Source organism: Aethina tumida, chromosome 4 (assembly GCF_024364675.1).
Source record: "Aethina tumida isolate Nest 87 chromosome 4, icAetTumi1.1, whole genome shotgun sequence".
Taxonomy (NCBI): Eukaryota; Metazoa; Arthropoda; class Insecta; order Coleoptera; family Nitidulidae; genus Aethina; species Aethina tumida.
This window is the reverse complement of record NC_065438.1, coordinates 12,479,491-12,507,105: the sequence shown is the minus strand read 5'-3', so window position 1 is coordinate 12,507,105 and position 27,615 is coordinate 12,479,491. Positions and strand designations below refer to the sequence as shown.

The window sequence follows — 27,615 nt, the reverse complement described above, 5'->3', positions numbered from 1 at the left end:
TTCTGGCTTATTTGCATTATTTGTTATTGAAAAAATTACTCTAATGACGACAAAAATGGTCAAAAACTTAATGAAATATAAGCTCAATCAGTGTAACAATTTTCTTCTCGTCGAAATGAAATGTTATATACGTAATTTAACATAATCACTCTTCTAAATATTCGTTTCAATTGAGCTTGGCGTTCGCTTTGAGTAAAATGATTAATCTCTGACAATAAAACAAATTACTGAAAAATACTGTAATTAAAATTTGTAAAATCCTTACAACAATAAACAATATAAATAATATATATTAAAAAAAGGTTGATTTAAGCATCATAAGTAGAGGCGGAAACGTTTCCACCGTGTCCGGTCCAGTTGGTGTGCACGAATTTGCCTTCTTTGCCAAGAAGTTCGTACGTGTGGGCACCAAAGTAGTCACGTTGGGCCTGAAGAAGGTTGGCGGGCAACCTTTCGGAGCGGTAACCGTCATAGAACGCCAAAGCGGTGGCCAGAGCCGGTGTCGGTACACCAAGTCGCACGGCGGTGGAGACGACGTTTCTCCACCCAGTTTGCGCCTTCTTGATGGCTTCCAAGAAGAACGGAGCCAGGAGCAGGGAGTTCAGGCTGGGGTCTTTGTCGAAGGCGTTCTTGATCTGTCCCAAGAACACCGATCTGATGATGCAACCGCCACGCCACATGAGGGCGATGCTGCCGTAGTCCAGGTCCCAGTTGTGGACGGCGGCGGCCTCACGAAGCAGCATGAAACCTTGGGCGTACGACACGATTTTGCTGGCGTACAGAGCCTGTCTGATGTCTTCCAAAAATTGTTTCTTGTCGCCGCTGAACTTTTCGCTGGGTCCCGGCAACACTTTGCTGGACTGTGTCCTTTCGGTTTTCAAGGCGGACAAGCAGCGGCTGAACACGGCTTCTCCGATTAGGGTGACGGGCACACCGTAGTTCAAGGAGGCGATGGCCGTCCATTTTCCTGTTCCCTTTTGTCCTGCCGTGTCACGAATCTTTGGCAACAAGTACTGACCGTCGGTGTCTTTGTATTTCATAATGTCCCTGGTGATTTCAATTAGGAAGCTGTCCAGCTCTCCTTTGTTCCAGTCGGCGAAGGTGTTGGCCATTTCGTCCTGGGTGATTCCCATTGCCAACATTAGGTGGTATACTTCACCTATAAGGAACAGAAATTTATCCACATTAATTTAAAAGTTCGTTACATAATGAAGTTATCGTTAATGAACTTAAAGTATTGACCTCCTGGCCTCGTAAGGTCGGTCGAGAATTCATCTTTTTTTAATTTAGATAACACACCCTCCTTCACATTTTAAACATAAACAATGTTGTCCTTACCAATGAGTTGCATGTCTCCGTATTCGATACCGTTGTGTACCATTTTAACGAAATGTCCAGCACCATCGCTTCCAACCCAGTCGCAGCAAGGTTGACCATCAGCTTTTGCTGCAATGCCTTGGAAAATGTCTTTGATGAATGGCCAGGCTTCTTTGTTACCACCTGGCATCAAACTTGGGCCGTATCTGGCACCATCTTCTCCACCTTAAAATAAATGAATATTTTTAATTTAAAGATACTGTTCAAATATTAAGAAATAAGTGATAACTGAAACTGAGGTAAAGAACATAATAATGAATTTTATTATTTTAAAAAATGCATTATGCATTTTTACAGTGACAATGCTTATTAAAATGATTCTGCATAAATTTATGTTCAATTTTTATAATGCCATTGTTAAATAATTATTGTAATTGCACAACGTTTCATTTTATTACTATTATTATTATCATTAAATATTTTCAATTCATTCCTAATAATTTTAAGTCTTATCATACTATATTGTTCTTTTTCTAATAATCTTAATATAATCTTAATAATTTTAACAAAAATAATTCAATTAAATTCAATTAAATCCTAGATACATTTAATCAAATTTTAACTATTAATAGATAATTTTTATCTCAAATTTTCAAATTTTTATAATGAGACAGAAAAGAATATGATAATTCAATTAACAGTCTTATCAAACTTAATGATTGTTCAATTTTGTCTTGTATAAAAGATTGTAATAATCATTGAACTAATTTAAAATTTATGTAATACCTGAAACTCCAGCACCAACAAATCTGATTCCTTTAGCAGCCAATTCCTTGCAACGTCTCTCAGAGTCTCCATATTCTGAGTTGCCTCCATCAATAATAATGTCACCTTTTTCAAGATGTGGCACCAATTGGTTGATAAAATTATCTACAGCATCACCTGCCTTGACAAGCATCATAACACGTCTTGGAGTTTTCAATTTGGAGACCAAATCCTGAATGGACTCAGCCCCAATGATACTCTTGCCCTTAGCTTCATTGGCCAAAAAGGCATGTACTTTTTCCACAGATCTGTTGAAAGCAACCACTGTGAATCCATGGTCTGCCATGTTGAGGATCAGGTTTTGGCCCATTACGGCCAAACCAATAAGTCCAATGTCTCCTTTACTAAAACAATTAAATTTGAAATTAATTGATTTTATGGTTATTTAACTTTGATGTATTTAGTGGAACTTAATTTGGGAAAGTAAGTCATGACCTTAAAAGTTGGTGAAGGTGCATTCAGGGGTAGATAAACTTTACAAGAAATAACCTTCAAAAATGATCTTGTACTAGTTTTCATGCACTTTCATGTTATCTACAGTAATAAATTGAAAAATACTTTTTAATTTACAACTACATGATTTAAGTTTTATAATAATTAAAAATAAATAATTCAAATTAATTCAAGTTCATTTAGAAATTTCGTTAATATATTCTATGTATGATGAGACAGCACTTTACTAATTTCCACATAATAAAACTTGTTAGGTAATATATTACAGTACATAACATATTACAATAAGTTTACCACAAACTTCTATTAAATTTTGAATGAACAATGTAATTACCTCATTTTGCACAACCACCTGTTGAAGCCGGAAAATGCCGAGATTATTTTGACACTGTTTCCGCGGGGACTGCCGCTGAAAAACTGACGATAATTGTTTAAATTTTAGTTTATCATGCCCCTCTACACTAATCAAATACTGGAAAGTCACATTGGAAATTGAAGGTCAGTCGTGCCGTACACACCGATAATTATCTTACGACTAATATTTTGAATGACACAGGCATGATACATGTAATCTAATATCAAAATCATACGTTTTTTAAACGCACTCTTTTTGTGCTAATTATATTATTGTCGTATATCTGCATGTTTTGAAAATCGTCCGGGGCATGTAGTTTCGTGTATTCCTCAAGTGATAATATAAAAATGACCTCTCACAATCGCACAATTTTCTTCTTAATGTTTTGACATATGTGTTTATTTTATTAATTTAATATTAAAAATAAAATTAAAAATTCAATAAACGTAATCCGGGTTGCCTAACACATGTAATAAATAACTTTTGTAACTATTATTTTCTGGAATAAATGTTACACATTATGGTAAAGTTGCAGAATCGGTCACTCTAAGGAACATTATCTAGCGCATGCGTCGTAAGGCGCTGATTTCGCGCCTCTTGAACATTTTGAAGTGCAGTGTTGTCGGTTTGCAACGGTCAAAATATTCGAATCATTTTTTATGGTTGAATTATTGTTGTGTTGTTGTGTATGTATTATACTTTTTATTTTTTTGGTAAGTATATTATTTCTTCTAATTTGATGATTATGCTCATTATTAAAATATTATACTTTACAGATTATATTCTCATGGCGTTTTTAAAAACAATATATTATTCCTATTCTTCTGCTAATTACTTTCTTAATTTATTTGTATGCTCATTTAATATATTTTACTTTATAGATCTTTCTCATTTTTGAAATATTTTACTTTTATTCCTTTAGTAAGATTATTTTTAATTTGTTAGCAGTCATATTTTAAGTTATCTTACTTTATAGATTATTTGTGTGCTGCATTTATTTATTTTTTGTACAATCTTAATTTATTGATATGGGTCGTTAATTAATTAATATATTTTACTATATAGATAATTGTATTGTATTTAATTAAAAATGTTTTTAATTTTTATTATTTTTTAATTTATTCCAATTTATTAATAAATTTATACTATATTTGCATTGAACAATTTTTTTCAAGTTACATAGACCATGACTGTTCCTCGGAAGATCTGTTTCCATCGTACCTCCACGAATTCATATGGAGAAATAAATTTAAAAATCATAATATGTTTATGAGCATTTTAAATTGTATTAGGGAGCAATATCCAGTGGAATAGATTTTTTTGTTTTAATTGATTATGTTTTTTATTACAAAATATATAAATATATCTTTTTCGTTAATTTTATATTAATGTTGTAAATTTACCTAATTTACCTTTGTAAATTTACCTAATTATTTAATAAAGAACTTTTAATTAGATCGTTAAACTACCAAAGAAATATAGAGTAAATAAAAAATGAATATACTAATTAATAAAGTGATTTGAATTTTATCTCTTTTCGAATTCAACCACATAAATAATATACATAGTCATACATGAAAAACATAATAAATTACATATATATTTTTCTAAAAATCATTTCTCTACATATTTCGTTAAAAATGAAATCTGGCAACTATGCTGTCTAAAATCTCCGAAACAGACGATTTCAAATCCAGTTGACGCATGCGCTACAAATATTCCTTAGAGTGACCGATTCTGCAACTTTACCCACATTATTTATACGCAACAAAATTTATGATCGTAGTCGTAAATAACAAATAAAATATTATAAATTATAGACAATCATAACGGCAACGCCGAGTTCATTTCGTGCTTCGAGACCGCCAATTTAAAATATAATACAAAAATTTATTTACATTTTATTTGGAACAAATAAAAATAATATAAAATAAATAATTAAATAAATTATAGAATATTTTTTTTGGTACCTAATCTACAATTTTTTAAATTATGTTATAATTAAAACGTTAAATTGATCCAAAAATAAATAAAACACTATTATTTTGTTTTTTTTTTATGTTACTATACTTCTAATGTTTAAAAACAATACAGTTGGGCGGCTCCCAGAGAAGAACGTCCAATGTGAGTATCCGGCTACTGATTTTTTCCCAATCCGCAATCAGAATTTTGGGGGACACTTGGGCCATACGGCAAACCGACATTCTGTGAACTGGTTATTTTCGTCAGACACCTTCGACACCTTTGGACTCGGCCCGGTTCGGTTTCTGAATCGGGTACACTTCGCATTTAATCGAGTGATACTTTATTGTGACGATGTGACTCCCCGCGATGGCTTCGGGTGTACAGTGGCTCGACGGATTTGTACTTTTTCAAATTTCTAAAATAGATATGATAAACGGTTTGGTAAAGTTGCAGAATCAGTGACTCTAAGGAATATCTTTAGCGCATGCGTCAACTTAATTTGAAATCATCATGTTATTAGAAAAATCTCTACGTAATTTATTTTGTTTTTCGTGTAAGACTTATGTCATTTATGTAGTTGAATTCTAAAAAAGATAAAATTCTATCAATCATAGTTTATTAATTACTATATTAATTTTTTATTTACTCTATATTTCTTTGATAGTTTAATGTCTAATTAAATATATTCAGAAAATATTTAATAGTTTATAGGTAAATTTGCAAAAGGGAATACTTTTTATAAAAAATAATACATTAATATAACAAAAAAATATATTTATATACTTTATAATAAAAAAACAAAATCAATTAAAATAAAAATAAAATTATTCTAAAGGATATTGCTCCCTAATACACATTATTGTACTCATAAACAAGTTATAATTTTTAAATTTGTTCCTCCAAATAAATTCGTGGAGGTACGATGGAAATAAGGTTTGTGAGGTCCCAAATTGGCGACGGAGTTTCCTTTTCGCCCTCATCCACATATTTTCCACGTTCTGTGTGTGAATTACACGATTTTCAGGGTTCACAAAATTATGTTCGTAAATAATCACTTCATGGTGATATATTCCTCCGCCAATTTGATTGATATTTTCATATGCCCTCCACCCATCGGACATAATTATTGTTCCTGGTAAGATGTACCTATTCCATTAAATAAAGTTATATTTTTATACTTATAAACAAAAAAAAAATAACTCAATTCGAAATTCTGGAAAAAATGTAAATATTATTTCTAACATGTACATGCTCTTACTTTCTAAAATAACATGCACAATTTCTACTAAATTCTAACAGTTCAAAAATATTTTTTACCTAGCATCCATCAAATACATGCTTCTACTTTCCTAAATACGCCTCTCCAACCAACCTTTGAATTATAGCAGATAAGGTTTCTGCAGTTCTGTCAGGAACTTCCACCAAGAAGCAACGCCCAGAGCCACGCTTAATACCACCGAAAACCCATGCACCAGGCAAACACCGTCCACGATGATATTTTCGATGAAAAAATTTCGATTCATCGATTTCTACTATCTTAGGCTCTTGAGCGTCTTCATCCCATCCACCTAAAACCTCAGGATTTCCTACCAGGTGTTGCTCGCAGAGTTCCCGACAGAACATAGACCAGTCTACCATTGTGTGGGTAGCCGCCATCCCTAGCCCCACTTCTCGTTTAACCACTTCATGTGGCATATCAAACGCCCAACAATAAATTATTTTTAACATTTTTTCTACTGATAAGTTGCTGTTGGAAAAAAATGATCCGCTCCTAATTGATGATGATTTTCCACACTCTTTGCAACCGCCATATGTATACACTGCCATCTGTACACTTTTTTTTATGAATGACATGGCCAAAACTTAATCCAGCCAAATTGTAGGATTCATTCAAATCTATACCAACTACTTCATTAGCCACAACAATACTAGTAAGAGCCTTTGACCTTCTCTGAACAGCCATAGTCTATTGCACTAAACTAACTCTAAAAAAATTAAATACTAGTGAATTTAAAATATAGTAAATTGGGAATAAGTTAAAAAATAATAAAAATACATTTTTAATTAAATACAATACAATTATAAATATAGTAAAATATATTAACTAATTAATGATCTATATCAATAAATTAAGATTGTACTTACCAAAAAATATAAATATAATAATAATATAAATGTAATATTATAAAAATATAGCACCCAAATAATCTATAAAGTAAAATAACTTAAAAAATTACTACAAATAAATTAAAAATGATCTTACCAAAGGAGTACAAATATAATGTTAATAATCTGTAATCTGTGTTAATAATGGAAATAATCTGTAAAGTAAAATATATTAAATGAGCATACCAATCAATAAATTAAGAATGTAATTACCAGAAGAATAAGGAAAATATATTGTTTTAAAAACACCACGGAAATATAACCTGTAAAGTAAAATAGTTTAATTAATGAGCAATAATGATCAAATTAGAAGCGTTGCAAAGCGACAACACAGCACTACAAATTGTTCAAGAAGCGCGAAACCTGCGACTCACGACGCATGCGTTAGAAAATATTCCTTAGAGTGACCGATTCTGCAACTTTACCAACGGTTTTATAATTTAATTAGGTTTATTAATTTGTTTATGAATGTAAATAATTTTACATTTGTTACATATGTGTTAACCTAGCCTAACTTAACGTAACCTAACCTAACCTAACCCAACCAAATCTAACCTAACCTATTTTATTTTGTAAAGCTGTGATTGTTGTGCAAATGACAATAAATGTCTCAGATTATTATTATTGGTACTTATACTCCAATATAAGGTAAAAAAAATAAACCGTAATATTAATATGTTTGTTTATTTTCATACATTTAATTTGAATTAAAGAATCATTTGTATTAATTCATTTCATGCTTCCTGCTTAGTTATTGCTTTTGTGAAAATTCAGAAAGTTACTTTTACAGCAGTCATATTAGTTATAATTATTGTATTACAGTTTTAGTTTAGATGAGTGTCGAAGTGATGTATCCTTAAGTATTCATATGATGTATTATATTTATGTATATATATTTTTAATTTGTTTGTTTTTATCATGAATATATAATATACAAAATATATAATTGTTTTATTTTCTCAAAAAATCCTAACCTATACTCATCTAACACGATAACTTCGGCCGCGTACGGGTACACTTCGCATTTAATCGGGAGATACTGAAAAAATGATATCAAAGAATTGGACAAATATGATAACAAGAACGGCAGAAGATAAATAAGCTAAATTAAATTAAATAATTTCAATAGTTTCTATATATATAAGGGTGGATCAAAATAATCGATTATTTTTGTTTAACTTCCAAAACTAAAAATTTGGTTTTTACGCACCTTTAAAAATGCTCTTCAAAGATGAGCTCTTAATTTTAATTGCAAGGATCTCCTCATCTCAATATTCCATATGGAAAAATTCATATCTTCATATTTATATTTCTTGTAGGAAATTGAATGCTCTACAAAAAGGGTATCTTACATTTTTCTAACTCTTAACCTTTAAAAGATATTGGATGTCAAAGTTTGAAGAAATTAACATCAACGAATGAATTTATTTTTAAATATAATTTTTATAATGTAAATAAATTGAATAATAATTCCTACCTTGATATATTTGCAATTATATTGGTCGAAGATGGGCGAAGGAATTTTTGATTTTGGTTAGAATAAGACGTATTTCCTGTCCTGTGTCTTCACTTAGATTTTCACCATTTTTCCAATTTGCATTTGTCCCCGCAAGAGTGAAACAGAAAGAAATACATAATCACGAGTACTGGAGAAAGATGAAAAGTAGCGATCGGCGGATGCGCCGTCTAGTAAGATGTGCAAATTTGTGTGGCCGGCACTTTCAATTGTTATTGTTGTTAAGAATCGCGCTTTTAGAGAGGAGAAGGGGAAAAATTGGATTTTTGTTGTTTGAGAATGATTTCAATAAGGTTTGCAGTGACGACTAATTTGTTCCGTTTTTTTTATCAAAAATCATTGTTTCAACTTTTAAAATAAACATCCTTCTTTTTTCAATCACAAGAACAACTTAATTTTATAGGTGGTTGTCAGATTGTTACAGCCCAACAGAAATTATTTAATTTAATATTAAAATATTTAAGGAAAAATGTTTTTTAATTAATTAAAGTTTTAAGTATATAATATTGTAAAATACCCAAAATTATATTCGCCTTTATGATAAATAAAGGGAAATAGAGAATAAATATATTCTATTACTACTTGTTTCTGCATTTCGTGCGTCATCAGATAGGACATAATTCAAAATTGTACCTCTGCAGTATAAGTACAATTTTGAAAATCCTATGACAAGCCTAACAATTTAAAAATACAATTTTGGGTTAGTAATTTGTAGGTGAGCTTGTCGCTGCATTTACGGCGAAAACTATTCAATTCAAAAATACTAATCCTCGCTAAGTAAATGCAGCCCTACACTAAGTTACAATTTACTAAAATCTAAATACTCTATTACCTGTAAATAAATTAAAATTATTAATTATTATGAATTCCTGCAAATAAAAATTAATTAAAAAATGAGCAAAAAGGAAATTTGTTGGCCAATAATTTGACGAATAAAAGGGAATTTGTTGGTCAATAATATGACGAACAAAAAGGGAATTTTTGTTGGTCAATAATATGACGAACAGAAGGGAATTTGTTGGTCAATAATATGACGAACAGGAGGGAATTAGTTGGTCAATAATATGACGAACAAAAAGGGAATTTGTTGGTCAATAATATGACGAACAGAAAGGAATTTGTTGGTCAATAATATGACAAACAGAAAGGATATTTGTTGGTCAATAATTTGACGAACAAAAAGGGAATTTGTAGGCCAGCGATTTTGTTCAATAAATATGATAAAAATAAAACAAACTAAATTTTCTTTTATTTATTTAAGCTGAAAAAGAAGGCCTTATTAGGATTATTTAAAAGACATACAAATGAATCAAATATTCCTGAAAATCATACCAAACATACATTTAGCACAACTATAACATTAATTTATTTGAGTTGAAAGAATGTCTGATTAGAATAGACAAAGAAAATAAAAATAAACCAATCCTGAAAATCATAAAATATATTTTTCTTACATTTTTCAAAAACATATTTACATATTAATCAAAACATACTTTGAATTGCCAGTTGTCAGTTTAACTAGTCTCGTGCTGGATCCGAAATTAATTAAAAACCTTCAATTAATATACTTGTTTCATTGATAATTATAATTATTACCTTTAATGTCCCTTTCCTGTTGCCTTATCATCGTTCCAATAGTTGGTTGGGCCATCATGGTCCAGGTGTGAGGTTTTGACGATCAACGAAGACATGAACAAAAAATCTTCTCTCAATGTTTTAACCAGAGAAAGAACTATTTAAAAACGCAAATATTGATGATACCACGCATTAATTCTTATTAATTATAATTAATAATGATAAATAATTATCAGTTCATTTAGCCTGAAATTTTGACATTTAACACATGCATTTATTCTTATAAACTAATCATGCTAAGTTTTATCCATGCATTTATTTTCAAATCATTGATAATCTACTTAATCCAAGTAGAGTTGATTTAGTCTGAAACTTTGACATTTAACACATGCATTTATTCTTATAAACTAATCATGCAAAGTTTTATTCATGCATTTATTTTCAAATCATTGATACTCCACTTAATCCAAGTAGAGTTGATTTAGTCTGAAATTTTGAAATTTAACGCATGCATATATTCTTATAAACTAATCATGCAAAGTTTTATTCATGCATTTATTTTCAAATTATTGATACTCCACTTCATCCAAGTAGAGTTGATTTAGTCTAAAATTTTGAAATTTAACGCATGCATATATTCTTATAAACTAATCATGCAAAGTTTTCTTCATGCATTTATTTTTGAATGTTTGATGCTCCACTTAATCCAAGTAGAGTTGATTTAGCCTGAAATGTTGTCATTTGATTCATGCATTTACTCTTATAAACTAATCATGCAATGTTTTATTCATGCATTTATTTTCAAATCATTGATACTCCACTTAATCCAAGTGGAGTTGATTTAGTCTGAAATTTTGAAATTTAACGCATGCGTATATTCTTATAAACTAATCATGCAAAGTTTTCTTCATGCATTTATTTCTGAATGTTTGATGCTCCACTTAATCCAAGTAGAGTTGATTTAGCCTGAAATGTTGTCATTTAATTCATGCATTTATTCTTATAAACTAATCATGCAAAGTTTTATCCATGCATTTATTTTCAAATCATTGATACTCCACTTAACCCAAGAAGAGTTGATTTAGTCCGAAATTTTGACATTTAATTCATGTATTTATTCTTATAAACTAATCATGCAAAGTTTTACCCATGCATTTATTTTTAAATGATTTATGCTCCATTGAATATACTTATATAACCGACATTATAAAAATATTTATAGTGTTTATTGTATTTAAGTTTCAGTGGAATTAACTAAATTTATATTATATTATAAGTAAGAATTGATACAAAATAATTTCAAAAACTAATTGAAATACAAGAACAACTTTAGTGTGCCGTTCAAATAATTGAATAACTCCGTAAACAATTGATTTGTAACAAAAATGCACCTACTTTGTTATTTATTCAGGCTTGTATCCAGTATATCCAATAGGGCACTAATCATAACACTAATTGAATACACGAGTCATCACACTAAACCAAACTGCACTATCGAATTAACTTGGATGGTATGGTGGAGCGGACCACCACTCCAGCCCACCCAACCGGTCGGTAAGAAGGTCGATGACAGACTCACTGGTCTTTTATTTTTTTTTTTTTTTTTTTTTTTAAAGGTGGGGGAATGCATTTACGCACACTCAGCACCGAGTGCTGAGTAGTGTGGGGCTGGCCATAAGGGCCTACCCACCAAACCTATAACCACCTACACGTCCTCTCTGCAAACAGGAATACGGTTTTACAGGTAGAAACCTTTTTAAAACCAAGATTACAACACAACATTCGTGTATCATCTCGTGCACCGCCGCCGTGGGTACACTAGCATCACACGACTCCTGTATCCAAACAACAGGATCCAGGGTAAGCATCACTCATTCAACAAACACACAGGGGAGGGGGATATGAGCCCTCTGCAGAGTGGCCAGCCGCAGCTCCACCAGGGACTGAAGATAACTCCAGTACCCCAACCGAACCACAGCCAACCCATCCACAGAGGGGGTACAATTTCCCAAATTTTTCTGCTCTTCGGCCACCGCAACTGTAGCTCACCGCCAGAACTGTAGCCAGGCTCCTGCCCTGTCAAGCCGACCAACCGCAAGCGCTATTCCATGACGTTCAGGATGTCCCTGGGCATTCTGTGAACAGTCCTGGCGAACCAAACACGCTCCTCCAGAGTCGGCCCTAAAGCCGCCTTCCTCACTAACGCGTTGCGGTGGTCCGCCGCGATGGTGAAGAACTTAGAAGCCTTCTTCTTAATGTACTCTTGGAATTCCGTCCAGTGGATGTCCCTGAAAATTTGCCTGTTACGGACAAACCAGGGGGCACCCATGGACATCCTCAACCACACGCTCTCAACTCTGGCTAGTTTACTGATGTGCGTTCTTGCCGCGTAACCCCACACTGACGAACAGTAGGAAAGCTGGCTACGGGCAACCGCCCGGATGATTTGAATCTTCACAGCAGGATTCATCCTGCTTTGACGGCAAAGCATCGGATAGAGCTTCACCAGAGCTCTCTTTGCAATAGCCTTCACACGATCCGTATGCAACTGCCAGGTGAGGCGCGAGTCAAGGAGAACTCCAAGGTACTTCGCATCCTTAGCCCATGCCACCACGTTGCCATCTACAACTATGTTGTCCGGCACGCCAAGCCTTCTCTTCTGAAAGAGAACCGCCTGGCATTTCCCCGGGTTAAGCTTAACCTTCCATCTGACACACCATTTTTGGATATCTACCATAGCTGCCTGCAGGCGTTTGGATATAACAGAGGTGTTTCTGTGGCTAGAAACAATAGCTGTATCATCAGCGTATTGCGCCATCAGAACACGACTGCCGGCTGGCATGTCAGACGCAAAGATGCTGTACAACATAGGAGAGAGCACTGCACCCTGAGGCACCCCTGCCGAAATTCTACGCGCACTAGCGTACGCTTTCCCAACTGTAACTACAGGAGAACCCCAGGTTGCTCATCTTGGCAACTAAGCCATCGTGCCAAACCCTGTCAAAAGCTCGGGCTACATCCAGAAACACTGCGCCGGTGGCCTCTTTTCTGTTAAACCCAGAAGTGATCTGGTTGACCACTCTGAGCACTTGGTGCTCAGCGGAATGGCCAGTCCTAAATCCAAATTGATGATCAGGAATGGCCTCCAGCGTCTCCGACTCCTCAGCCAGCCTTTTCAGGATCACCCTCTCCACAACCTTACCTAGCCCCGGCAGGAGACTGATGGGCCGATAGTTTTGTGGGAAGGTATGATTCTTCCCAGATTTAGGGATCATCAGGACAATTGCTCGTTTCCATACTTCTGGGAAATAACAGAAACGCAGGATGCTGTTAGCAATTTTGACCAGGTGACACATGGCCTTCTTCGGTAGGAAGCGGATCATGACATTGGTGATGTTATCGCACTCCGGGCACTTTTTCTTGTTGAGGCGCTTAACAATCTCCCTCAGCTCCTTTAAAGAAGCTGGTTTGAGGCCACCTAACGTAGGAGAGTGAAGCGCAATCCTGTTGCAGAGGACCTGCACATCCTCAAGATGTTGCTCATCCTCGTCTTCCGCCGGGACGTTCAGCGAACACTCCTCAACAAGAGTCTCCGCGAACGCCTCCGCCTTGTCTTCGTCCCTGTATGCGATACCAAACACCCCATGAATAGGCGGGATTACCATCTTCTCTCTCCTGAGCACTTTCTGCATTCGCCATGCAGAGTGATCACGTATAGACAACTCCTCCAATCTCCTATTCCAAACTTCAAGCCGGAAGTCCCTCAGAGCTTTTTTCAGCTGATGGCTATGCCTATTCAAGGCAAGCCTATCCCGGTCCAAGTGACTTGAAGTATACCTTCTTCGGAGCCGCCTATTCTCCGTGATCAGCGCTCTGATGCCACGAGGAACGTCATAGTAGTTACTGCGCGCCCTCGGTGACACCGTAGTGGAACTCTCGTAAGCAGACAAGATACTAGCCTGAAAGTCTTCCACAGCTACCTCCAACTCTGCACACGAGTTGATCTGAGGCACTGCCCTTAGGCTAGCATTCAGCGTCGCCTGGTAATCCAACCAAGCCGTTCTCTTCTTGAACAGCGTCATGTTCGTGTCACGATCCGCTGTCAGGGTGAAGGCCACTGGATTGTGATCGGACGTACCAAGATTGATCGCCCGGAGATCTACATCAGTCGTGACATTTTTTACAACTGCAATATCTAAGACGTCTGGCAGCCCCCTCCCATAGGGGATGTAGGAAGGCTCAAACGGGCCCACTACTACTGCCCCAAAATCGTCTGCCCATTCCTCCAATCTTCTGCCATTGGCATTTGCCATGCGGCTATTCCACATTGGGCTTTTGCAGTTAAGGTCTCCCAGCGCAATCGTCGGAACATCAGATCCAACCAGTGACTGTATATCATCCCTCTCCAGCTGTTGCTGGGGGGACTTGTACAGAGAGGTAATTTTAACTGGACCAGTTGCAGTGCTCAGCTCAATGGAGATGTTATCCAACGTGACACCCGAATCCGTCCCCAGGAAACAGTGATCAACTCCTGGCTTGACCAAGATAGCAACCCCACCCGAACGGGTGTCCCGGTCGAATCTATAGGCGCTGTAGCCTAGGAGCGCCAACCTGCAACCCGAGGGGGTTTTAGTTTCCTGAAGACACAGGACGTCCGGTGAATGCTCAAAAATGAGATCCTCCAGATCCGCCCTCCTCGTCCTAAAACCGTTTACATTCCAGGATATCACGGCTATACTGCCTAAGGTCGTACTAGACATGTTTGTCATAGTTTTCTAATGCCGCCAGGATCACCTTCTGGATCTCTGGCATGATGGTGCTGACGATTGTGGTTACCAGCCCTGTGCACTGGCTCGCAACCTTCTCCGTGGGCCTCGCGCTGATGGGCGCTCTCTGGCCAGACTTCGCGACCGGGACCTTACGCTTATAAGAGTAATTGGGACATCCGCGATAACTCGCAGGATGCCCAACCTGCTTACAATTAGCACATCTGGCATTCCTCTCGCCTTCCGCGCTAGCTAACGTGCACTCGCCGGCCGAGTGACTACCTGCACACTTCACGCATTTCTGCGGAAATGTGCATCTCAGCTGGGTGTGGCCAAACTGTTGGCATCGGTAGCACTGGCTCGGCATAGCAGACTTCTTCTTGGGCTCCACCCTAACCACCAGATCCAACATCCTGGTGACCTTAAAAACATCTTGGTTCTTGGTTTTCACCAAGAACAGTGGCATGGGCTCCTTAGTGCGGAAGCTGGTCATGCGGGACACTTCGCTATCCGTGACGCCTAGGCTGCTAAGCTCATCACGAATATCCTCAATCTCAGCCGTGATGGGTAGCCCTCGCACCACGGCATAGATTTTTTTCTCCTCAGGCAGCCGGTAAGAGTAATACGCACGATTGTGCGATTCCAAGAAGGCCGTCAGTCTCCTAAAGTCCGAGGAGTCTTTCACGTAGATCTTAACAGACTTGCCAAGGATCTTCGCCTTGACGATGTCTGTCTTCGCCTCTTTGATTTCCTTACGGAGCGCCGCCCAATCGTCAGGGTTTTCAACGACAATCGGCGGGATCTTTGCACTAAATTTAGGAGCCGCAGCCACCTTGGCATAAGAGGCTGACTCCTGAGACAACATCTCCGGACGCTCAGCTGTCTGAGGGGATATTACCTGAGAGGGCTCAGGTGACCTGGACACACGGGAGCGTCCCAAGTCCAGTTCTTCTTGAGTAGCCTCCTCTTGCGAGACGCGACCCTTCTTCCTCTTGGGAGAAGAAACCCTGTTTTGAGCAGCCTGAAGCTGACTAACCAGCACCTTCAGCTCCTCGATCTGTCTATTCTGAACCTCAATACGCTGACCCTGAAGACTTAATTGCCTTCTCAGGTCCTCGTTCTCATCGAGCAGGGCAGAAACCCGATTCTCCAGCCTCTTCTCAGATTTAGAGCGGCTTTTGGACACCGCCGCCCTAGCGCGCTCATCTCGACCATCGGGGCTTTCTTGGTGAGACTTCATGTCCCAGCACAAGACACAAACTTACCCAAGTCACAAGAACCCGAAGATACCCCAACCTGGGGCACCGGGAATGACACCCTCCTACCGCAAGCGGAAGAAGGAGCACTCACCACGAACACAACTGTCAAACCCGAAGAACGATGAACTGGTTTGTATCACTGTTTCCAAAAAACTCACTCGCGTTGTGGCAACCTACAGTTTTAACAACTGCCAACGAACTTGTTGACACGATCACTATAGCAGCGCACCGAAAAACACGCCCGCACAGCTCGACGGTTCGAACGCAAGAGGTTGATCACTCACTGGTCTGACTCACGCGGCCTTTTATATATGGCGGCTAATGGCGGTTACTCATCCCTTGCGTCTGATTGGTCGACGTCGAGGGTTTGTTAAGTCATGCGTATCGATGACGTTTTCAACCGAATTGAAAATTTTCCTATACACTATTTGAATTTTAAACAAATATCACCTATTGTTTTACAATTAATAATAGTTTATATGGTATTATAAACATTATAATTAATATAACATATTGTTAATGTTAAGTTAATTTTATAATTGATAATATGTAAACAATAAATTCATTTCAATCGAAAGTAAGTAATATTATTAGTATTGTATTTAATTTTAAATATTCTAAATTTATATAATAATGAAATTATAATTACATATTAAATTATCAAAGAAAAATTGAGAAAATAAAAAAATTAATTAATAAAGTATGATTAGCCAAATTTTATCATTTCTAGATTTCAACCACATAAATGGCAAAAGTTATACATGAAAAACAAAGTAAATTACATATAGATTTTTTAAAAACATTTTCCATTCTATGTTTATTTTCGATTGAAAGGGATCTATTGTTTATAAATTATCAATTAAAAATTAACTTAACTTTAACATGTTATATTAATAATAATGATTATCATACCATATAAACAATTATTTATTTTAAAACAATAGATGATATTTGTTTAAAATTCAAAATTTGTGTAGGAAAAATTCCAATTCGGTTGAGAACGTTCTCGATATGCATGATTTAACATAACCTCGACGTCGACCAATCAGACGCAAGGGATGAGACGCCGCCATTAGACGCCGCATGAGTCACACCTGTCAGTCTGTCATCGACCGTTGTATCGACCGGTTGGGTGGGATGGGGTGGTGGTCCGCGCTACCATAAACTCCAAGTTCATTCGGTAGTGCAGTTCAGTTTAGTGTGGTGACACGTGTGTTCAATTGGTGTTGTGATTAGTGCCCTATTGGATATACTGGATACGACCATGGATTGCGGAGTTATTCAATTATTTTATTTGAACGGTAGGTTAATGTTGTTCTTTTATTACAATTATATTTTGAAATTATTTTACACCAATTCCTACCTAGAAATATAAATATAATTAATTCTACTGAAACTTAAATACAATAATCACTATAAATATTTTTTACAATGTCGGTTATATAAGTAATAATTAAAATGCTCACCTACAAATGACTAACCCAAAATTGTATTTTTAAAATGTAAGGCTTGTCATAGGATTTTCAAAATTGTACTTTTACTGCAGAGATACAATTTTGAATTATGTCCTATCTGATAACGCACGAAATGCAGAAACAAGCAGGAACAGAATATATTTATTTTCTATTTCCCTTTATTTATCATAAAGGCGAATATAATTTTGGGAATTTTACAATATTATATATTTAAAACTTTGTTTATTTTTATTTTACTTTTTTTACATTTATTATATGTATATTTTAAGAATTAAAGACTAGTTACAAGTTACATAACTGCTTACCTTCCTCCACAACTTATCAAATGTTTCGTTCAAGTTGAACCAATATAAGAAATACATACTTGAATATATGATAAAAATATTAATTGTCACTGCGAATCTTATTCAAATGCACATAAAATAACACAGCCTACTTGATCGGCGCGATTTGGCTCCATTTTCTCTCTTCTTCCTCTAACACATAACAAATTGACAACCACCTATAAAATTAAGTTGTCCTTGTGATTGAAGAAAGAAGGATGTTAAATAATGTTGATTTTTAATAAAAAAAAAACGGAACAAAATAGTCGTCACTGCAAACCTTATTGAAATCATTCTCAAACAACAAAAATCCAATTTTTTCCCCGTCTCCTCTCTAAAAGCGTGATTATTAACAACAATAACAATTGAAAGTGCCGGCCACACAAATTTGCACAGCTTACTTGACGGCGCATCCGCCGATCGCTACTTTCATCTTTCTCCAATACCCGTGATTATGTATTTCTTTCTCTTTCAGTCTTGCGGGGACAAATGCAAATTGGAAAAATGTCGAAAATCTAAGTGAAGACACTGGACAGGGGTCTTATCCTAACCAAAATCAAAAATTCCTTCGCCCACCGTCGACCAATATAATTGCAGATACATCAAGGTATGAATTATTATTAAATTTATTTACATTATAAAAAATTATATTTTAAAATTAATTCATTCGTTGATGTTAATTCCTTCAAACTTTGACATCCAATATCTTTTAGAGGGTAAGAGTTATAAAAAAAATATAAGATACCCTTTTTGTAGAGCATTCAATTTCCTATAAGAAATGTAAATAGAAATTTTCTGTACGGTCAAACAATGTGCAGATAAAAATTTTTTCATATGGAATATTGAGATGGGAAGATCCTTGCAATTAAAATTAAGAGCTCACCTTTGAAGAGCATTTTTAAAGGTGCGTAAGAACCAAATTTTTAGAGTGGGAAGTTAAACAAAAATAATCAATTATTTATTACTATTAAAATGATTTATTTTTATTTAACTTGTTTATCTTCTGCTTCTGTCTTGTTATCATACTTGTCCAATTCTTTGATATTATTTATACAGTGTTTATATTAATTGATGTATTTGCAATAAGAATATTCTGAATATTACATATATGTAGAGTCAGTTTTAATCCTAGTATTCTAGTGGTACTATTGTGATTTATTTTATTTTTTATTTAATATTATTAGTAATAAATTACTTTGTATAATTTCTCCTTTTTTCTTAAGTAACTTTGAACCTTTGTGATATATGTAAATTAACAAACGTTTTATGGATGTTAATTTCTTAAAACAAAATTGCAGTTGTGTACAGATTCAGAAACCGAACCGTGCCGAGCCAAAGGTGTCGAACGTGTCTAACGAAAATAATCAGTTCACAGAACGTCGGTTTTGCTGAATGGCAACACTGGTCGTCATAGGTACTACCTATTAGGTAGTTCTTGTCTTCTTCTGTCAGAAACGCATTGGTCCGGGTCGAGTTAAGGTGTTTTGTGGTTCGGTGCAAATGTTATTGGTAACAGCGCGTATTTGTAACAAAAAAAGTTATAATATTGATTTCCCATCCTTTTAAATAGTATGACCACTACTAAATAGTCATTGTAAAGTGTTACAATTGCAAATTTTCATTCAGGTAAGCTAATTTTTGTTAAAGTAGGTCGAAAATGAAAATACCTGTTTGTTTAATCGCCTGCTAATAGTAATAATTGTTCAAATTTTTTCAGTAAATATAATACAAATTATATCAGATTATGTTATTAAAATTTTATTCTGTTAAAAACTATTTAAAATAGTTCTTTTAATGTGTCATATATTACTATTCTAGGAAATTGATTGTTATCTAAGTAGGTTTGAGAATGTCATTAATTAATATATTAACTGTCTGGTTCACATAATTAATATTTCCTTGTAACCCAGTAAAAAATCAACAATAAATACTGTGAGAAGTCATTGTGAAGATATAATTAAACAATCCACTAAAAAAAAAAGTTAGCAATAAAGATGTTTTATAGATTTTTGTTTTAGATTATTTCAATGGATCCAGGAATAATTTGTTTCCAACATTGTGGGCCCAAAATATTTTGCCTCGACTTGCCGGAACATTGCCCAATCTGTGATTTACCTATAACTACTGCATCATTATTACCTTTTAGGTACCAATTTTTAAATATATGTTAGCTATTTGCTAAAATAGTGATTGTAAATTTTAGAGTTCCTTATCCATTCATCAGAGCATCTCAATATCCATGTGCAGTGGTTATAAAACCAACGACAGGAGACTTTCTTAAGTAAGTTTTGTTACACAAAGAATTTTGGTAATTAACTTTTAGATTTTCCAGTGACTATTACAATTCAATGGATCTCCACATTGGATTAACAACATCAACTGGGACAATCGTGGAATTTGATAAAAACGGACTAAGACGTCATAGAATGGGACAATGGGATCAGTGCCTCCTTCTTGATCAAGCTACAAGTCCATGGGTCGAGCACTGGGATAATACCTTGCTTCAAGTTTGCAAACAAAAGTGCTGGTCACCAAAATATTATGATGAAGAAAAACACAATTGTTATAGTTTTGTACTGACGTTTTTAGTGAGTTTAAATTATGGTAACTTAAGTTCGGCCGCTTCAAACAGGACGATATTCTGTGAGAAGTTTATTGTTCCTAGGACTACCTCAGCAGGAAAGTATATTTCATTATATAGAAAATTAAAAGAATATAGGTTTTATGTTCATAAATCTAGTTAATAAACAACACAAAATTTACATTAGAAGAAAATTAGAAATGCAATTATTTAAAACACAGAAATGCACTATGGATTTTTAAAAAAGGCACCAAAAATTTTCACTTGCATGACTAATGAATGATATTTTTATGTTTTATTTTTGTAATAAATTGTGAAATTTTAATTTAGTTTTTTTATGTACAAATAAAACTGAAATTTTGTATTGTTATTTAATTTTATCACACACATTTTCCAACATTTTGTAATAGCAGTATTTGAGGTCATATTCCATGTCATACCAGTAGTTTACTGCAATACATTTGTGGCTTTGCTGAATGTGATGAAACCATAAACTAGGTAAATACAGCATATCACCTTTGTACAACCTGAAATTATAAACGTGAGCCTTTTTAAATTCTGGATATGTATCATAATCTGGCTTTAAGGGATCTACTGCCACCCAATTGATCTCGTGGACGTTATCGTCTTTTTCATAACCATACGTTTCGCCCATCACATTTTTGTACTTCATTACCTCATACTTTTTGTAAGGTACATATGGCAGATCTGTTGGTGGTATTAATATGAAATCTTTGTGACCGTCAATTACACAATAGATGTTTTCATATGGATCCTTGTGCACTAAAACAAATCTATTTTAGGTAAGTAAATATTAAATAAAGAAACATGATTACTGCTAGTGATGGCCCTCTCATCACCCATCCAAAAATTTACTGCGTCTGGACTTTTGTTAAAAGCCTCACTGGCCCACTTTATATCTTCACCAACATCATCAATAATTTCCGGAAAATCTTGTGTTAAGTTAGAATTTTGTCGTTGGATGTATGGAATAACATTATTAAGTTTCTGATCAAGCATAATCAGAAATTCACTCATTGACATTGATCTTTCCTCTGGTAAAAAGAAATATTCCCCTATTTCTACGGTATTTATTCCGTCAGCATATCCGTTTGGAGTCACAGCAACTGTTACATCTTTATGAGGAAATGTATTTCTGAAATTTGATTTTTATTGGGTACCCCAACAGTTGTATATTATTAAAAGTACTTAAAGTAAGATGAGTTCCAGGATTTTGTTGCTTTAAAGTGGCTGCAACCTCCCTTAATTATAAGTGGACAGTTTTTTGAAACATATTCTCTGTAGAATGTTAATGGCCAAGATTTATCTTGAGTTTCAGAATAGGATATTTCAGTGATTGTTGTTGAGGGATGAATTAAATCTGAAAATTAGTAGTGTTTCATGTTGTAAAAAGAGCATTAAATAATACATTAAATAACATTTTTAGTTATTACACATTTCATTTATTTAATAAAAATCTTTTTTGGTTAATGTACCATGAGACATTGCAGACTGAGAAAGAACTTTTCAACAACTTGACACTAAAAGTAGAGAAAAGCTTTCAAACTACTTCAAATAAGGGTATCATTGAATTTTTTCAAACGGGAATGAGGGTCAAATGTCACTTCATTAAATAACAACATTCATATAAAAGATATAGTTTTGAAATACCAACAATATGTTTGATGAGAAATTCAAAAATTTATTGGTTTTCTTATGCTTTTGAGATGTATATACGTTCTATTTCAAAAGTTGAATTGTTGTTCCCTTCACATACTCAACATGTTTTTTAGATTTTGTTGAAAGGTACTTTCTCAGCTTGTAATACTTTGAGGTACGTTTTAGATGGGCCTTTCTGTATGAAAATCACGAGATTTAATTTTACCGGTTACCCTACCTTCTGTTTCATTATAAAGAGTTTCTAAAATTGATTCTTTAAATTGTTCTAAAGGATCCATGTTTCAAGATTTTTAAAATTATTATTTACAACATGACAAATTTGGTATATCTGTAACAAATCGAAAATGTTAGAACCCGGGTACTTTCCAGAAATACTATTATTTCATTTTTATTTTATGTTGTTTACATCATTATCTGACACAAAACTAACCTAAAAATAGAAGTACACAGTGGCGCTTTGGGCGGCCGAACTATTATAAATGGAACGTCCGATCTATTAGCTCCCTGTATCCGTAGTTCGTTCAGATACTGTCAGCTGGGGAGAACGCATGCCGTCTCTTTAACCTCAACCGCATACCAAAATTAAAGTCTTCGGTGTTGTTTGTTTGAAAACATGTGGATATTTGGCGGTTCGAATCGAAACAATCAGCAGCCCGATTTGGCGCAGCTCGGGCTGGCCAATCCGGGCGCTGGGGGTGCGGGTGGTTCCAGCGAGCCTCCGCCCCAGCTAACGAATGCCGAGAAAAAGGCCATGGAAGCTTACCGATTCGATTCTTCGGCGTTGGAACGGGCCGCGCAGGCCGCCAGGGAATTGGAGCGATCCAGTAAGTTCTTTTTTAATTGATGATTATTGATTTTGAACTAAGTAAACTTTGCGCAAGAACGGTTATGTAAGTTAATACATTCGTCTCTAACCTCTGACAGCGTAGAAATGTTACAGAATATTCCAGAATGTCTAAATTAGAAATGTTCTTTCAACATGTGCAAATTGTTATTTTTACTTGTATAAAGTCTAAATAAGTTACTTATGAATTTAATTGAAAATTTGTTAATTGGGTATTCCGTGGTACAACATAACAATCTTGTATACTTTCTCAGTAATTTTTATTTATATATAATCTAATTGGAATAGTTTTTTATAATTTATCAATAAACACTTATAATGTTAAAATTATCATTAATTAACATTGTTTTTTCAATGAACTAAAATTAGAATAGTCTTACATAGTTATTTATAATGTGATAAATAATTAAATAACAACAGGTGAATTACACAATATATTACATTTGTTGTAATGCGCATGCGCAGTCTAACACGTGCAAATTTCATGCAACATCCGAAAGAGGCGTTGGATTTTTTGGTTGTACAGTGTCTAAATGAAAGTAATTTATGAAAGTTGTTGAAGATTTATTAATTGAGGATTATCTCTTTTAACATTATAATTAATTGGTGGTATGTCTTGTACAATAAATATTTTTCTCAGAATTTTTCAAATATATTTAATCTAATTGGAACAGTTTGTTTGTTAACATTGTTTCTCCAATTAATTGAAATTGGAATAGTCTAACACAGTTTTTATAATATAATAAATAATTGAATAACAACAACAGGTAAATACTCAATATATTACGTTTGTTGTAATGCGTAAAAATTTCTAGAACATGCGAAAGAAGCGTTGGACTTATCAAAACTCCAAGAGACCACCAGACAAGTTGAACAGCAAGCAAAAATCAAGGAGTACGAGGCCCACATCGCCCAGATGCAAATCGAGGCGAAACGAGCTGAGGCCGAGGAGAAGAGAAAACTGCTGCAAGAAGAAACTAGACAGCACCAGGCCAGAGCCCAGTACCAGGATCAGCTTGCGCGGAAACGTTACGACGATCAGTTACTGCAACAGCAAAGGGTGAACGAAGACAATTTAAAGAGGTACGTTTCAAATGGTTTATAATTAAGTGACATTGAACTGTAACTTTATTAATAGACAAGAAGAATCGGTAGCAAAACAGGAAGCGATGCGCAAGGCCACAATCGAACACGAAATGGAATTGAGGCATAAAAACGAAATGAAAAGGGTCGAGGCGGAGACGAGGGCGAAGGCTAAGGTCGATAGGGAAAACCGTGACATCACATTGGAACAGATCCGTCTGAAAGCCGCTGAAAACCGTGTCACCGTACTGGAAAGTATTAAAACTGCGGGTTCGGTTATCGGAGCCGGAACACAGGCGATGTTATCCGATTGGAACAAAGTGGTGACGGCCGCCGGCGGGTTATCACTTTTGGCTTTGGGAATTTACTCGGCGAAGGGTGCGACTGGTGTGACAGCCAGATATATAGAATCTAGATTAGGAAAACCGTCTTTGGTCAGAGAAACATCGCGATTTTCGTTATTGGAAGCGGTGCGACATCCGATTGAAACGTTGAAAAAGATCAAAACCAAAGAACAGGATGCACTCAGCGGGGTTATTCTGGCACCAAAGCTGGAGGAACGGCTTAGAGATGTGGCAATTGCTACGAAAAACACAAAACAAAACAAGGGAATGTACAGGAACATTCTAATGTACGGCCCACCCGGAACCGGAAAAACCATGTTCGCAAAGGTAAGCATTATGCTGATGCAAATGATCTATTTGTAACTAATATAAGAGTATTATTTAAGAAATTAGCCAAACATTCAGGCATGGACTATGCAATCCTAACAGGTGGTGACATCGCACCGATGGGCAGAGATGGAGTCACAGCAATTCACAAAGTTTTTGACTGGGCTACTAGCACCAGGAAGGGTGAGTGGTTCCCTCTGTTATTTTCTGAAGTTGTGTCTAATATGCAGTAATGTTTCTGACATAGGACTGTTATTGTTCATCGACGAAGCCGACGCCTTTTTGCGGAAACGTTCCTCTGAAACTATCTCCGAAGATTTGCGTTCGACGTTAAACGCATTTTTGTACCGTACAGGCGAACAGAGCAATAAATGCATGTTGGTGCTGGCATCAAACACGCCTGAGCAGTTTGATTGGGCCGTGAATGACAGATTGGATGAGATGGTTGAATTTAATTTACCTGGAGTTGAAGAAAGGGAAAGACTTATGAGATTGTACTTTGACAAATTTGTCTTACAACCGGCTACCCAAGGAAACAGGTATATTACTTTTAAAGGTATCATAACGTATTTTAATATTTTATAATTATCAGGCGATTGAAGGTCGACAACTTTGATTATGGAGCATTATGTAGCAAAATGGCCAAAATGACAGAAGGTATGTCAGGAAGAGAAATTGCGAAGCTGGGAGTTGCCTGGCAAGCCGCCGCGTATTCCTCGGAAGATGGTGTGTTGACAGAAAAAATGGTACTAGATAAAGTAAAAGACTATATTAAGCAGCATAAACAAAAGGTAGAATGGCAATCAGAACAGGAAAGGAAAGAATCTAAAAGCATATATCATTCAGAAAAAGAAGATTCATTTATTCCAGTTGTACCAAAAGAGATATGATAACTTTTGTTTTAGCTCAATACCCCAAATAAAAGTAATACTTACTAAGAGTGTTTTTAAGTATCTTATGTTAAGAGATATTTCTTTAAATTGTTTTATGAAAAGGATGTCTGTAAAGAACCAGTTTAACACCTTAGTAATGTTTTAGCATTTAGGATTAGGCATATGTAACTGAGATTTGAAGTATCTCAGTAATCATGTAAGGAGATCGTTACTTGTTATATTCAGTTATATATTTAATTATATATTTTTAAAATTTTATGTGATATAGAATGCATCTCAGGGATGTTTTACTAAAATTCTCTGCATTCTGTTATTTTTTTGATATTTTGTTATTGTATATATTACAAAAATTTAGGATACAAATTGTTCAAAATCGTATTCTTTTGATACAAAATAAAAACAAAAAGTACACTACATATCTTTGTCTTTATTTATATAAATATAGAAGAAATTGTTTTTCAACAAGTCTATTATTAATGTATAATAGTAATATAAAAATGTGCAACAATTAGCTCTAATTTTATTGAATTATAAAAAAGATATAAAGTATCTGTTAATAAATTAAATATAAATTATCTCAAAATTAAAGTTGAATTACATTGGTTAAAAAATATTTTAATATTATATACATGTACATGGTTAGTATTTACATTTTATTACTATATTAGACTAGACTACAATAAGCACAATTTGATTGTGGTGGATGATCTTTTTCTCCTATGTGAATGTTGTTTCCATCATATGACTCCCAAAGGCCAGGTGTTTGAATTATCTAGAACAAGTTAAATTCTAATTCTTATAAGTTTATTAATTATTATTTACCTTGTGTACTAGTTCTTCAAATGCACATTCCACTCCATCTCTTGTTTTTGCACTTGCTTCTATGTATAATGTTTGATGCCTTCTTGCAAATTTCATTGCTTCTTCTCTAGTGACTTCTCTATTTTCCTAAAAGTTATATTTAAATAAAATAAATTTTTCTTTTATATTTTATTTCAACTTACCATATCTATTTTATTACCCACTATCATTTTAACAATATTACTTTTTGTAGAATAAGTTTCCAATTCATTTAACCAAGTTTCTAATTTGGCAAATGTTGTGTAGCTGCTAACATCAAAGACCAGAATAGCTCCCTGTGCATCTCTGTAATATGAAGGTGTTAATGTCCTAAACCGTTCCTGACCAGCAGTGTCCCAAATGGCTAGTTTAACTGGATTTCCATCAACACATATTCTTTTTGTTTTAAAGTCTACTCCAATAGTTAATGTTTGTTCAGGATCAAAGTTGTCTTCAGTGAAACGTAGAAGTAAACTATGAATATATATATCTATTAATATTATTCTTTATTATATTAATTATTATTAAATAAAAATATTACCTCGATTTACCCACACCACTTTCTCCAATAATCAGTATTTTAAGGGTTGTTAAAATATCTTCGTCATTCATGTTTTTAACCTTATAAAAAGAATACACAACAACTTTATAATATCTTCACAACTACTACTGTTAATTATTATATGATATAAATAATATATCTTAACTTTAAACAATAACAATCTTTCTGACAGCGAGTATAAATTGGACTACAATGACTATAAATAGATAAACTATATTATGACATGTAATGCGCAGCAGTGAAGATTTTATAGTTTTTGATTGGTATATTTTTCCTCTTAAACGAATAATTTATTTATATATCACTTGGAGAACAAAAATGCGAATTCAATCTTTTGCTTCAATCATCAGCTTTAATTATAGAGTACAAAAACAATTGTCATGCTTTTAAATGTGCCCATTTACGTGACTCATAGCTATGCAACCCTTACTACGTTATAATTCATAACCACACTAACCTGTGCGAT

The 27,615-nt window shown here is 34.6% G+C and overlaps 5 protein-coding genes and 1 long non-coding RNA gene across 9 annotated transcripts; 2 read left to right on the top strand and 4 right to left on the bottom strand.

Moving 5' to 3' along the window:
* Positions 1-224: 224 nt before the first annotated feature.
* On the bottom strand, positions 225-3,079 carry LOC109602520 (6-phosphogluconate dehydrogenase, decarboxylating). The gene is made up of 4 exons (XM_020018911.2): positions 2,930-3,079; positions 2,104-2,486; positions 1,339-1,542; positions 225-1,159 (listed from the first exon to the last, which is right to left on the bottom strand). The coding sequence occupies exons 1-4, from the start codon at positions 2,932-2,934 to the stop codon at positions 309-311; spliced, it is 1,443 nt and encodes a 480-aa protein (XP_019874470.1). The 5' UTR covers positions 2,935-3,079; the 3' UTR covers positions 225-308.
* Positions 3,080-7,061: 3,982 nt separating this feature from the next.
* Positions 7,062-7,344, bottom strand: LOC126265280 (uncharacterized). The gene is made up of 3 exons (XR_007547813.1): positions 7,295-7,344; positions 7,179-7,236; positions 7,062-7,123 (listed from the first exon to the last, which is right to left on the bottom strand). It is a non-coding gene; the product is annotated as an uncharacterized LOC126265280 (long non-coding RNA).
* Positions 7,345-17,327: 9,983 nt separating this feature from the next.
* Positions 17,328-20,901, top strand: LOC109605085 (MKRN2 opposite strand protein). Of its 4 annotated transcripts, none has more exons than XM_049965924.1 (5): positions 17,328-17,498; positions 18,471-18,602; positions 20,014-20,141; positions 20,199-20,276; positions 20,328-20,901. In XM_049965924.1, the coding sequence occupies exons 3-5, from the start codon at positions 20,023-20,025 to the stop codon at positions 20,737-20,739; spliced, it is 609 nt and encodes a 202-aa protein (XP_049821881.1). In that variant the 5' UTR covers positions 17,328-17,498; positions 18,471-18,602; positions 20,014-20,022; the 3' UTR covers positions 20,740-20,901. The 4 variants fall into 4 exon arrangements, with proteins under 4 accessions (XP_049821881.1, XP_049821883.1, XP_049821880.1 ...); XM_049965925.1 differs by lacking the exons at positions 17,328-17,498; positions 18,471-18,602 and adding exons at positions 19,486-19,504; positions 19,566-19,621; XM_049965926.1 differs by lacking the exons at positions 17,328-17,498; positions 18,471-18,602 and adding an exon at positions 18,811-18,899.
* On the bottom strand, positions 20,846-22,800 carry LOC109605084 (bifunctional peptidase and (3S)-lysyl hydroxylase Jmjd7). The gene is made up of 5 exons (XM_020021650.2): positions 22,687-22,800; positions 22,474-22,584; positions 21,786-21,957; positions 21,413-21,732; positions 20,846-21,359 (listed from the first exon to the last, which is right to left on the bottom strand). Exons 2-5 carry the CDS (start codon positions 22,532-22,534, stop codon positions 20,944-20,946), a joined length of 969 nt encoding a protein of 322 aa, XP_019877209.1. The 5' UTR covers positions 22,535-22,584; positions 22,687-22,800; the 3' UTR covers positions 20,846-20,943.
* On the top strand, positions 22,781-26,163 carry LOC109605083 (ATPase family AAA domain-containing protein 3A homolog). Its single transcript, XM_020021649.2, has 6 exons — positions 22,781-23,080; positions 23,916-24,183; positions 24,239-24,854; positions 24,914-25,037; positions 25,102-25,393; positions 25,447-26,163. Exons 1-6 carry the CDS (start codon positions 22,870-22,872, stop codon positions 25,742-25,744), a joined length of 1,809 nt encoding a protein of 602 aa, XP_019877208.1. The 5' UTR covers positions 22,781-22,869; the 3' UTR covers positions 25,745-26,163.
* An 84-nt stretch (positions 26,164-26,247) lies between these two features.
* Positions 26,248-27,515, bottom strand: LOC109605079 (ras-related protein Rab-18-B-like). The gene is made up of 4 exons (XM_020021647.2): positions 27,129-27,515; positions 26,752-27,061; positions 26,570-26,695; positions 26,248-26,519 (listed from the first exon to the last, which is right to left on the bottom strand). The coding sequence occupies exons 1-4, from the start codon at positions 27,197-27,199 to the stop codon at positions 26,412-26,414; spliced, it is 615 nt and encodes a 204-aa protein (XP_019877206.1). The 5' UTR covers positions 27,200-27,515; the 3' UTR covers positions 26,248-26,411.
* Between the last annotated feature and the right edge of the window lie 100 nt (positions 27,516-27,615).